Source organism: Melanerpes formicivorus, unplaced genomic scaffold (assembly GCF_026170545.1).
Source record: "Melanerpes formicivorus ecotype bairdi unplaced genomic scaffold, bMelFor1.0.p_v2 SCAF_66, whole genome shotgun sequence".
NCBI lineage: Eukaryota > Metazoa > Chordata > Aves > Piciformes > Picidae > Melanerpes > Melanerpes formicivorus.
This window is the reverse complement of record NW_027142418.1, coordinates 715,106-728,602: the sequence shown is the minus strand read 5'-3', so window position 1 is coordinate 728,602 and position 13,497 is coordinate 715,106. Positions and strand designations below refer to the sequence as shown.

Here is a 13,497-nt window from a genome sequence, read left to right as displayed (position 1 = left end):
GCCACTACCCCTGACAAGAGAAAGGTAAATCCAAACTGTCTCTGCTCAAATTTCCTGTTTCTAGGTCAGGGAGCAGTAATTAAATGAAAGTCTGCACAACTTTATTGCCAAGGACAGACACAGGATCTGGTGGAAGTCAGAAATACTTCTGCAGTAGGCAGGCACACGAACAGAACAGAGCAGACCCAACCTCACTGCTTTGCTCCAAACACAGCTTGGCCATGAGGGTTCCTGGGGACTGCTCTAAATGGTGAAGCTGTGACATTCACAGCAGCAGTCTTTGCAAAGCCCCACTCTTCCCACATCTAACCAGAGTAAACACCACACACCCAGTGAAGGTTCATTGCTCTTTGCCACTGAAATGTTAATGAATGACACTGTTAATTAGGAATACTTCTCTTACACAAAGTAAAGAACTCCAGGGCTTTATGACATTTACCAACACCTCTCTTACTCCTTCCAATAAAACAGAAAGGCAGGAGTGGAGAAACACCCAACAGGATTGGGGTTTGGATTTCTGCTAGTTAAGGAACTAGCAGAGGAGAGCAGAGTGACCCATGGGGGCGTGTCTGCAGTCACAGGGACCTACACCTCCCTTTTATCTCAGTCTATTGCATCACCAACGTTCAGGTTGCCGACTTGACAAGAAGGACATTGAGACACTTGAACATGTCCAGAGAAGGGCAACAAGGCTGGGAAGAGGCCTTGAGCACAGCACTGTGAGGAGAGGCAGAGGGAGCTGGGGTTGTTTAGCCTGGAGAAGAGGAGGCTCAGGGGTGACCTCATTGCCCTCTACAACTACCTGAAAGGTGGTTGTAGCCAGGAAGGGGTTGGTCTCTTCTCCCAGGCAAGCAGCACCAGAACAAGAGGACACAGTCTCAAGCTGCACCAGGGGAGGTTTAGACTCGAGGTGAGGAGAAAGTTCTTCACCGAGCGAGTCATTTGTCATTGGAACGGGCTGCCCAGGGAGGTGGTGGAGTCACCATCCCTGGAGGTGTTCAAGAGGGGACTGGACGTGGCACTTGGTGCCATGGTCTAGTCATGGGGTCTGTGCTGATAGGTTGGACTCGATGATCCTTGAGGTCATTGCCAACCTTAGTTATACTGTGATACTGTGACTTGCAGGGTACTGGCAAAGCACCCTGACAGCAGACTGGGGTAGGAGAAGCTGAGCTAGGAAACATCCTCAGGCAGAACTTACTTCACTGCACCGCCGTTGCCTTCATCGTTGTCGGAGGAGGAGGATGTAGAAGAGGCAGGGAAGTAGGCTGAATCCACATGGTTAGGGCTGCCGCTCTGGGCCGGGTTGATGGGAGAGGACCGTTCATACAGTGGGGTATGCTTTCCTTCGGGAGGAATGTTACTGTAGTTGTTCTGCTCAGAAAGACTTTTTCCACCTGTTTCCAAGGTGATGGCTGGCTCAGAGAGACTATATGGGTATGGACCCTGACCTTGGGCCCCACCCTGATTGGACATCTGCTGGGCCTAAAATAAAGGGATGGTTCTTAAGTGAAGGGGAGAAAAAGGCTTTTCTTTCACAACAAAAGGCAGCATTTGAGCAAGTGGCATTTCCCAAAGGTGCAACATTAAATCTCAGCCACCTTGGACATCCACAGAAGTCTGCAGCATCACTGCAGCTCCAGACTTCAAATTCCACCAGTGAACCCACCTAGATTTTAATGTGATGAGTACACAGGTTTCTCCCAAGGAGAAGGGCAGAGGGGCTATACTTACCACAGGTTTTGCTTGTAGTGAGGTCTGTGGAATGTTAAGCATCTGAGAAGGAACATATGGTGGCACTATCCCAGGCATACCAAACTGATTTGGTCTGGCTGCTGTAGTGTGAACAGGGTGGAGGGGCAACAAAACAAAAAAAAAAGAGAGAAGAAAAAACCCAAACACTGATGAAAACGTTCAGTATTTGACACAAACGTTACCCTTTTTATCCTCTTGCTTCTAGGGCTTATTTATTCTTCTTCTGTTAGCATTACTGTTTCCTAGAATGCCTTCAAGTCAGTGTTATTCATTCTTGCTTTTTAATGAAAGTATCTGTAGCTTGTGAAGTCTATTTTACTTGTCTTGCCTTGTCTCAGTGCTTTGTATCTCTCATTACTGCACATTTTTGTTCTACCTGGAAATCAAAGGAAGCTTGAAAGAAAAAAAAGTCCAAGAGATGTCACAATGAAGGAGCTAGCACCAACTGTGCCACACAGACACTCGGTGCTGGCATTTTGAACTGTTTGAGTATCTGACCTAGAGTAGCCTTAATGCCATCTAATGAAGGTCTTTGTAAATAGAGACACTCCAGCCCCCCCCCAAAGATTTAAACTAAATCTGTATGAGTATAGCAAGTTGGGAACTGAAAACTCTTCAGAAATGTCAGCTCAAATCATGTTTCCCTGTTAAGAACGAGGCACTTGCAGTAAATCCTGTGACAACACAGTTCTTTTGTAAGCCTTGAGAATCACAGAATGGTCTGGGTTGAGAAGGGACCTCCAAAGGTCATCCAGTCCAACCCCCTCTGCAGTCAGCAGGGACATCCTCAACTAGATCAGGTTGCTCCCTGGGGAACCTGTTCCATCATCTGCAATGCCAAAATGGTCTAGGGCTGCAAGTTCACTTGGTGTGTTATGGCACCAAACAAGTAATCCAGGACTGTACCTGGATTTCTCAAAGGCGTGAGGTAAGCCCAGCGAGAAGCAGGCAATGTGGCTTATGGGCTAAAGCCACTTAGAAACTTTTCTGTTTGGAACCTGTCCAAGACTGGAAGTGGTCACCAGATCTCAGCTCTTCACAGCACCATACTCTCAACTGCCCTAATGCTAGAACTGATGCACCAGCAGCTACGAGGAAACTCAGTCCAGGCTGGTCCCCTCTTTTTGGGGAGAGAGCACCACCTCTGCAGGTGTCCTATGAAAACCTTCTTTTGAAACCTCACATTCAAAGGAAAGCTACCAAAGAACAGACACATTTGGGTGAGATCTTGCTAATACTGCTACTAGTGACTGAGGGCAAACCCAGGTTTTCAGGCAGCATGAAAAGCCTCATTTCTTTCATTACTTACCTAGGTAATGTGATGGATGAAATGGCATAGGTTTATTAGTTGCTGAGTAATATGCAACTGCTCTCTTAAACCGAGTAACTTTGTCATCTGTTCTAGACTAAAATAAGAAAAAGATCTGTCAGGAGCAAATCCAGGTATGTCATCTCTAGCTCAGCACTGCACTCTAGAGCAGTTAACATACACATCACACACAGCACGAACAACCCTTGTGGACTGCAGCACTGCTCCAGTACGAGCAGTATTATCTCAGCCCACCTAAGGATAAAGCTAGAAAAGACTACCTCCATGTATCACTGCCTCTCAATGACAGTGCACAAAGCCAGATGGCAACATCCCTTGGGGAATCTTTAATTTTAAAGCACTGAAGCTAAAGGCAGCATTTTTACCTTTGGAATCTGTGGAAGTGAAAAGAGTGTATCTAAGCCCCTGTGCACACCAAGACATCCCCTGCTATCAACTGACGAACCCCTCTGGTTTTAGAGAGCCCAAATATACAGCAAAATTGGCTTAAAAGAACCCAACACAAAGCACCACCTTGGAACCACTTCTTTGCTTTCTACTTTACCTGTGAATGTTGAAAAACATCTTTAGCTATGGCATCCAAATCAGTGGTGTCCTGAATATTTCGGACGTAGTCAGCTACGGCTTTGATCACTACGTCACAGGGTGGTAAAACTAACTGGTGAGCACGTACCTGTGCAAACAGAGACAGCCAGAGTCAGGCAGGCCAGCCCCACACCCCTCCCTCACACAGCAGACATTTAACACACTTTGCTGATTGAAAACACAGCCCACAAATTCCACCTTGCCTGAAGGTCTAAGTATTTTGGGGGTCCTGCACCTTGTTTGGAAGCCTCTGCCTTCAGCAATGACTTCTCTGCTTGTCGTCAGTGCTACGGGTATGTGGAGCCTCACCTCTGTGTAAATACCGGCTGGTTAAACATCAGCTCCAACAACAAACAAGGTCAACAATGCTAGTAACTTCACTGCTTTCTAGCTGGACCTTTCCTCCAGTGCAAAATGCTTCATCTCACAGGGATACATCCATTTCACATATGCAGAGAGGAACAGGCATGCCAGCAAACACTGCACCTCCACACGGCTTCTGCTCTGAATGCAAAGCAGCAGCAGAACCCAGAGCAAAGGGGTCACTGCGAACACCAATGGAGAAAAGGAGTAGCTCAAGGAAACTTCTTTTGAAGACTCTACAGGAACTGGTCTAAATCACAATTTTATTCACTATTTGAAGATCAGAGAGTTTAACAAGCAGTGTTTTCAAGTGTTCTGTATTTCATCAGCTGCAGCAGAGCACACTCATACAGCTTCACACTCAGATGACATTGTTCAACAGATGTCAACTCAGATGTCTTGTTCAACATCTTTGTGGGTGCCATGGACAGTGGCATTGAGTGCACCCTCAGCAAGTTTGCTGATGACACCAAGCTGTGTGGTGCAGCAGACAGGCTGGAGGGAAGGGAGGCCATCCAGAGGGACCTTGACAGGCTGGAGAGGTGGGCACAAGACAACCTCATGAGGTTCACAAGACCAAGGGCAGGATCCTGAAGCTGGGTTGAGGCAATCCCAGGCACAAATACAGGCTGGGCAGGGACTGGCTGGAAAGCAGCCCTGAGGAGAGAGACTTGGGGGTGCTGGTGGACAAGAAGCTCAACAGGAGCTCTCAATGTGCACTTGCAGCCTGCAAAGCAAATCAGATCCTGGGCTGTATCAGAAGTGTGGCCAGCAGGTCAAGGGAGGTGATTCTCCCCCTCTGCTCAGCACTGGTGAGACCCCACCTGGAGTACTGCCTCCAGTTCTGGAGCCCCTATTACAAGAGGGATGTGGAGGTGCTGGAACGTGTCCAGAGAAGGGCCATGAGGATGATCAGAGGGCTGGAGCACCTCTCCTATGAGGACAGACTGAAGGAGTTGGGGCTGTTCAGTCTGCAGAAGAGAAGGCTCCCAGGTGACCTAATTGTGGCCTTCCAGTATCTGAAGGGGGCCTACAGGAAGGCTGGAGAGGGACTGCTCAGGATCTCAGGTAGTGATAGGACTAGGGGGAATGGAATGAAGCTGGAGGTGGGGAGATTCAGGCTAGATATGAGGAGGAAGTTCTTCCCCATGAGAGTGGTGAAGCCCTGGAACGGGTTGTGCAGGGAGGTGGTTGAGGTCCTGTCCCTGGAGGTGTTTAAGCCCAGGCTGGATGAGGCTCTGTCCAGCCTGATCTAGTGTGGGGTGTCCCTGCCCATGGCAGGGGGGTTGGAACTAGCTGATCCTTGTGGTCCCTTCCAACCCTGACTGATACTATACTATGACATCCGAGGCGAGGAGTCCTTGTTGTCTCTTCTGTATGACACGTGGACAAGGACTGAGGGATGGATCACTCTTGCTGCTGCGATGTGAGCAGCGGCTTGCTCTTTCAAGCACTTCAGCAGCAGCAGGGTTATAGGGCTGGTTACTTTCTTTGCAGACACAGAGGAAATTGCTAAGATAACTCCACTGATAAAAGAGTTTCAGTATTCTGGCATTAAAATAAGTGATGCTTCACCATCCAGTGGCAGAGGTCTCTGACTACCCATATTCACCAGCTCTTTTAGATGGATGAGAAACGTGCCCTTAAGTGCATGCTAAAAAAGTCCCTGGAGTTACCACCTGAGCAAATACAGACCACAGATCTGCCTACAAACCAGAGCCAGGGGCACACCCCACTCAAGATGGTAGGAGAGGATGAATTCCCATTGATCCACTGCTCACTGACACAGGCCATGGGTCTGAAAGGAATCACTTGTGATTTCGTAGCAAAAGACCTCTCTTTGTAGTAAGAAAAGAGAGCTGGAAAACCTGCGTGGGATGATGCTGAAAGCCCTTACAGAGGAAGCTCCCACAGCTCAGAGAGGGGCAGCTGCAGATGGATGCTGTACCAGGGAGTTCTATGCTCATTTTTTTTTGCCTTGAACCCTTCTTATGTCTACACTGAGAACAGAATGGAACTGGATAGTCCTGGAAACCCTGGACTCCTACTGGCAGCTGGAGATGGATGTGCTCTACCAGGAAGTTCTAGACTCAGCTCTTTGGCCTGATCCCTTTCTTGTGTCCATGTGGAGAAAGGAGTAGAACTGGAATTATCCTGGGAACCCTGGACTTCCATCTCTAAACAGGCTCCTCCTGAAAACAAACTGAGGAGCATTTAGCCTGTGGTTACAGGACTGTAACTACATGTACATGTATAGATGTACAACATGATCCTCGATGGGGTACAGAAATTTCAGGGCAAGCAACCACTGAGAAATGAAAATCCATGTGTGGTGCTGCCAGCTGGGTCTGAAGAACTCACCCACAAGCTGCTGCTGCAACTTGCCCTCTGTGCTGCACGACACACACACTCAGAGGGGCAGGAAAGAGCTCTCCAGCCTTGTGGCCTAAATTTTGAAGCATGCCTGATGAATTACTAAGAATTCTGTCTAGAACCTCTGTGTAATTGGGGAGCACTCCCTCTGTGCCCCTCCAGGGGTGCTTAGTTTTTTTTTGCTTTCAGCAGATTTTGATCTTCCTACTTGCAAAATTGCAGGGATTTGAGACTTGAGAGATCATTATTATTGTTATTTACCAGTGCTGGGTTTTAAGAAAGGAGAAGATGTGAGAACCATGCCTGCACTCTACACAGAGGTATCACACTTAAACTAAAACTTAGCCTTGTGAGAAATGTTCATGCAGAATCTGATTAGCACTTCATTAGTTGTGTGCCTGCAACTTTAAAACCTGTACCACAGCTCTTCTTTATAGAGAGAGTCTACCATATGTAATTATTCTCTTTCCCCTCCTTATTTGATCCACTTATGCAACTTCTTAGACTGTATTCCATATATTTAGACCATGGCACTTTTTGGCCCAGATTCCTGGTTTCATACATTTCCTTCTCCTGATTTGTACAAATGTCAGAATATTCTCCATGTGGCCATTCTCCTCCAAAGCTGAGCTCCACATTCTGTGACCCTGAAGTCAGAAGAGTTGTTTAGTGCAGATAGTGGCACAGCAATGATTTCTACTTCAGACTGACTGTACCATGTTGCTGGTGTGCACTCTGAATACAGTCAATGCTAACCACAGATGGCATTTGTGTGTAAGCTTGCAGTCACCAATGTTGAAGACAAGATTCTGTACCCAATCTGCAAGCAGAAGCAGGAGATTTCTTTCTCACTGGTATAAAGCCAGTGGTTTCATCACCACCTCCCATCCCATTTGTAGAGGGAACAATAACACCCCTCTGAAGTGAAAGAATCTCAACATGGCTGTGCCACATTCAATGAGCCCTCTGCAGGGCTCCCTGGAGAAGCCCTGAACTACCACCTAAGTGCTTCTGCAACCTCCACTTTAACAGTGGCTGGATGAAAGGAGAAAGAAATCCCTCCTGGGTCGTGCATGACCTCCCTGACAGCGACGTGCAATGAGCCATCAGTGGTTAGCATCAAGACACCACAGCGCTCTGGAAGCAACGTTCAGCTCAGACCCTAGAAGCATGAAGCTCAAGCAAGACACACTAAGAGCATTAGTAGGCCTCCTGTGATTTTTCTCAGGTCTCTCAGGAATTGCAGTGTTCCTTTTGCAACGAGCAAAGAGCTCCTCTTTTCTAGTGCCATGCTTTCTAACCCGCTCACCCCCAAGCAGGCTGACCGTGCACGTCGCCCCCACTTAGCTGCTCTCAAACAAGCAGCCTAGAGACCTCCCTGGGGCATGTTACTCATTCCTGAAGCAAGACCTTCTGAAAGAATGGTTCCAGATTTGGGCATTTTGTTTTCTTTTATTCTGTTTCAAAGACATCCAGTACAGATGTGAGAACAGCCTCCAAACTAACTGTCGCAGCCTGCACGGCAGGCAGAAAGAAGAAGTGGTAAAACGAGATGTACTTTCCTGGCAACAGAAAGGAAAAGGCTTTCACTCATTTTAGAGCTTACCAGTAATCCAAAAGGGTAGATCTTGCACTGAACCATAAAGAATCACTCTCAAACTGTGTGCATTAAAACACTGGACAAGTCTTAGTGAGGGCAAGGAACGGGGAAAAGGAAGCCCTACCATCTGAAGTTACAGAAAACACGGGGATGGCTCAGACTCACTGGGAGCTGCACACAAAGCACTTCACAGCGCAACCACTGTCACCTTGCACTGATTTCTCATTACAGGACATCTCTTCCTAGAAGTTCTTTTTTCCCTTATCTTCTACAGAAGAGTTTCCAACAAGCAACACCACAGAAAATGAAGTTTAAAAGGCAAACAGGGAGGTTCTCCTCCCCCTCTACTCTGCCCTAGCTGAGGCCCCACGTGGAATATTGCATCCAGTTCTGGCCTCCCCAGTTCAGGAGGGACAGGGATCTGCAGGAGAGAGTCCAACAGAGGGCTACATGGATGCTGAAGGGACTGGAACACTGCCTGGGGAGGAGAGGTTAAGAGCCCTGGGGCTGTTCAGTCTGGAGAGGAGACAGTTGAGAGGGGATCTGATCAATGTAGATCAAGAGCTGAGGGCTGGGGGTCAGGAAGGAAGGGACAGGGACAGCCTCTGCTCACTGTGCCCTGGGATAGGACAAGGGGCAAGGGATGGAAACTGCAGCACAGGAGGTTCCACCTCAAAATGAGGAAGAAGAACTGCACTGTGAGGGTCCCAGAGCCCTGGAGCAGGCTGGCCAGAGAGGTTGTGGAGTCTCCTTCTGTGGAGCCTTTGCAGCCCTGTCTGGATGTGTTCCTGTGTGACCTGTGCTGGATTCTATGCTCCTGCTCTGGCAGGGGGTTGGACTGGAAGCTCTCCAGAGGTCCCTTGCAGCCCCTAACATCCTGTGAGCCTGTGAGGTGGACCACACACTTGGAAGTGGTCAGATTAGAAAGCACAATGCCCAAAAATGGCCTTTTTTTGCTAGATGTAGAAGCACCACTTCAGCTTCATGACAGACCACTGACCAAAATTATAGGACACCTATTAATGCACTCTGAGAAGATTACCTGGGGAAAGGAAGTGGATTCTGTATCACTCTTTGTCAAATGAGAGGCAGGGAGCAGCATTACAGAGCCCAGAAGCTGCTAGATTAAAATGTGGTGGTCTCACAATATAAAGTTGCAGAAGTGTCTGAACAACTGCTGGGCTACTGCAGAAGGTACCTAGGGTGCACCTGGGAAAAGCTCCCCAATCCTGGGATCATTCCAGTTGCCTACTGTCTCCAGGATGTGAAGCCTTTAAAAGCTAATCAACCCAAGTAGCAGCATTTACTGTTGTGCCTGCTGGAAACAGATAATCAGTTCAGCTTTATGTTCAAACCATTAAAAAATAGACCTTGAACATTCAGTGCCTGTAAGGTGACACACAGGGAACATTTCCCCCCCCCCCACAGGCAAAAGAAAAGGCTGAAGATATGAAGAACACTACAGCAAACTGGATGGCTTTTGGTTGCTTGGCTTTTTTGGTCTAGTAATTCCTGTTAGAGATTGCATACAAGCTGGATTTTGTACCAGCCTCTGAATGTTAAAAGCATCTCATCTTACAAGCTCTCAGAGCACCTGGTTCAATGACAAACTTTCTGAAGAGGCAAGAAGTTTCCTGGATGATTTTAAATCCTGGCAAACCAGTGAAGTTCAGCTCTTCCCTGGGGATCAGGTTATTCAAGTGGAAATTCCTGGTTGGGAAACTGACCTCTGCTTTTGTGTGTCTTGCTGGTAACACAATGTGGAGATTACTTGCTAGCAGTTTATACATGGAGGACTCTGAGAAAATCCAAGCTCAAGAGGAACAAAAATGCTATCAGACAGAAAATAGGAGAGCAGCAAGTCAAAAGCATGACACATACAGACTTCAGGAGACAACCTGCATGACAACCCTGTACACCACCAGGAGGGCTGGGCTGCCATCCAGAAAGACCTAGACAAAGCAGAGGAGTAAAGCAATGGGAGCCTTAAGAAATCCAGCAACTCCAAAAGCAAAGTCTTGCACCTGGGCAGGAATAACCCCTGGCTACTCTGTAGGCTGGAGTCATGCCAAAAGGAGCCTGGGGCTCTTGGAAGACAGCAAACTGAACACAAGCCAAGCAGGTTGGTGCCCTGGCAGCAGAGAAGGCCAGCTGCACCCTGCCTGGGCTGCTCAGCAGGAGCACAGCCAGCAGACTGGAGGATCTTGCTCCTCAGTGCTGGTTAGATCCCTGCATCCAGTTTAAGTCTCAGGATAGATGTCAAAAAAGTTAAGCTAGTCCCACAGAAGCCCATTAAGGTGGTCAAGAACTGCAGCACTTGTTTCATGAGAAAAGGCTGAATGGAGATTATGACTTCAAACTGGAAGATGCTGGATTGAGATTAGAGAGAAAGTCAGTCTCCCCTGTGAGAGGGGTGAGGCACTGGAGCAGGCTGTCCAGAGAAGTTGGGAAGGCTCCAACCCTGGAAGTGTTCAGTTAGGCTGGATGGAGCCTTGAGCATCTTGGTCTAGTGGGAGGTGTCCATGCCCAACATGGAACTAGATGATCTTTAAGGTCCCTTCCAAACCAAACCATTCTATGATTCTATTCAGCCAGGTAACAGCAAGGCTTTGGAGATACCGAACAGCAACCTTCCCATACCTACAGAAAGGTTTTCAAGCAGATGGAAACAGACTCTTCACAGTGCTGCACTATGGAGAAAGACAGACAACAGACACAGTCTGCACAGGGATGGTTCAGATGGTATGCAAGGCAAAACATTTTTACCCTTGGGCCTGCCAAGCCATGGAGCAGGCTGCCCAGAAAGGCTGTGCAGTTTCCATCCCTGGAAACTTTCAAGACTAGCCTAGGCAAAGCCCTGAGCAAGCTGTTCTGACCTCTAGATGCCTGTGCTTTTCACAGGGGGCTGGGCTTCCTGAGGTGCTTGCTGGCCTGCACCATGCTATGAGGACCCTTAGCATAACCCCCCCAAACCCACAACTGACAGACACTTACTTAAGCAAATCTTAGGAGCACCATGTCTGTTACCTGAGCAGCAGCAAACTATCCAGGCATCTACTTAGCATATGAGTCTCCCTCTGGCAGACACCCTCTGAAGTCAACAGAGAAAGACAGGAATTTCCTAGAGCAATTCAGAGAAGAAGCCTAACCTGCATACTTTGGATTGCTTTCTGGAAGCCTCTCTCTCTGCCTCTCTGCTGAGATGAACCAAGCAAGGAGATTAGGTTTCCCTGCACACCCCTTCTCAAAAAGGGAGGCTGCATTAAGACCTCTTTCCAAGGTTACCTTGCAAATAGAGTCTGCACTTCCTTGGAGGTATGTGCTCCCAAAGAGGTACTAATTCATTCCAGAGATAAGGAACTGCCCTCCTAACATCATTCTGATGGTGTTACACATTGCTCTTGAAGCTCCACACTGTACCAAGCTCTCCAGAACGTAAACCAAATGTCTTTGTCTCCAAGGTAGACCCCCAAAGCACACAAAGCAGAGTACCATGTCAGCTTCCAAGCAAGGTCTAGCAGCCAAGTTATTTCTCAGCAAGTCTGTCAACTCCCTCCTTGTTCCAGCTTCTCACTCAGGTGGTCTGAATCTCAGTGAGCTCTGCTCTCAGCCAGGTAACAGATCTCACACATAGGTCTGCACGTTTATTAGGTGCATCATCTGTTTGCACAGGGAAATTCAGAACAGCTTGCAGGGTTAAGTTTGGGATTCTTTGTCCCTTTTGCAGCAAGAGCAATTCAAGTGTCTTCATTTAAATTTGTCTGTGAGCTGCACTGCTGCTGTCTTGTGAAAGGCATGGCTTTTTCTCCAGCATGTACAGATACTCTCCTGATGGTTAGGTTTGTGTCCTTCTAGATGTGAACTGAAGTCCCGCCCTCACGTCCCTCTCTAATCCTCACTTTGCTTTTCGTCACCTCACTGCTGACACCTGAGCAGACACACCAATGCTCAGCAAAGACTGGTACCTTCTTTGTCAAGTTCCACTTTTTAATTGGCAAACTAGCAAAGCTTCCTCTAAGAAGAGTAACCATCCCTCAGACTGAGAAGGAACGCAGAAAATCAATTGTACGGTATTGAGGCTGAGAGCTCTCCCTGCAAAGCAGATCAGGACACTGCAAACTCAATCTATTAGCTCTGAGGCTCAACACCACACTGGCTTAGATACAAAAGATCAAAAATCTTTGCACAGTGAGAAAGTTTCCTAACTCCTGAGTTGGGTGAGGTGTGGAATTAGAGCTCTTTGTTGTCAGGAGGGAGAATACTCAATAGTAACTCTAAACAGACACAAGAAAGCAAAGGTTGAGGCAGAGCCCAGGGATGACATCCTGGGCAGCTGCAACACCTCCCCCCACCGCCCATTTCCAGTTTTCATGACATCTTGCACTTTCTGCACTGCTCTGAAGCTCCTTCTTGCTCTCCACTTGTGGCTAACAAACACTTGTCTTGTCCCTGACAAGGAATACCACTCTCTGCATGTACCCAACTCACAGGTCTCCATAAAGAGAGCTGCAATGACATCACTGCCACACTGAATTAATGAGCTACTCAAACAAGTTATAATTTCAGCCCATGAGCACTGCTGAAACCCAAGCTCAGCTGTTCCATGACCAGTAACTAATGAAGATTGGTTTCCTGTAGTCTTGTGTCCTTGATGCTTTGGTCCTTCTTTACCTCCCTTTGACATCATTATCAGCTAGGAGACCGAAGTGCAGGGGTTAGTTCGGGGCTGCTTCACAATCAGGCAGCAAGCTGCAGCGAAATGAAAGGAACCATGTGTCGTGCCAGCCTTTTCCCTCACTAAGGGCACTCATTTGGGTCTTTTTCATTGATAATAGTGTATCAATTTTCATGGAGCCTGTAACAGCCAAATGGGGAACCACTTTCAAATCTGATTAACATTGGCAAAGAGATTAAATAGCTACAGGGAGGGCTGCCTCAGACAGCCCAGTGACGCTCCAAGGAAACAAGCTGCATTTCCTTAGGATGCCAATGACAAAGCCCAGCTGTTGTTCCCACTGAAAACATAAATCTAGATGCAAAGATGGCCAATATCCAATTTTAATTCCAGTCAAGTAATTCAATATATATTTAGAAGGCTTTCCAGAAGGCCTAGGTGCCTGAAGTCATATTCTGAGCTGGCTGTAAAACAAGTCTACTCAGTCTAAACCACAAAGAAGGATTCTGAACATCAGGAACTTTATGAAGCACTTTGAGAGGAGTCCTACATTTGAACTTTTACAGTTAAAAAAAAAGAACATGCAGGTCCACTCAAGCTTTCCTTTTCTCCCCTCCAGTCTGACAAGGAGGCAGCAAAACACACGAGCAGGTTTTGGTGTGCCACTACAAAGTGCTGACACTTACCGTTCTAAGCACGGGAGCAGCGGCTAAAGGAGAGGAGTGTAACATCAAACTGCCACAGCTGTTCACTAAGCAGTGCTCATGCAAGCCTTGAACACTCTGCTGTAAAGCTTCAACCTGATTTTAAATCCTA

General features: G+C 47.5%; 1 protein-coding gene across 2 annotated transcripts in view; it reads right to left on the bottom strand.

Moving 5' to 3' along the window:
- The window catches only part of FAM120A (family with sequence similarity 120 member A), a 65,795-nt gene that overhangs the window by 38,871 nt on the left and 13,427 nt on the right, over positions 1–13,497 (bottom strand). For both annotated transcript variants that reach the window (XM_068162605.1, XM_068162604.1), the window contains exons 4-7: positions 3,630–3,758; positions 3,065–3,161; positions 1,735–1,835; positions 1,202–1,485 (exon numbers count right to left, since the gene is read on the bottom strand). In XM_068162605.1, coding sequence (XP_068018706.1) covers positions 1,202–1,485; positions 1,735–1,835; positions 3,065–3,161; positions 3,630–3,758 — 611 coding nt within the window. The remainder of the gene's footprint in view (positions 1–1,201; positions 1,486–1,734; positions 1,836–3,064; positions 3,162–3,629; positions 3,759–13,497) is intronic.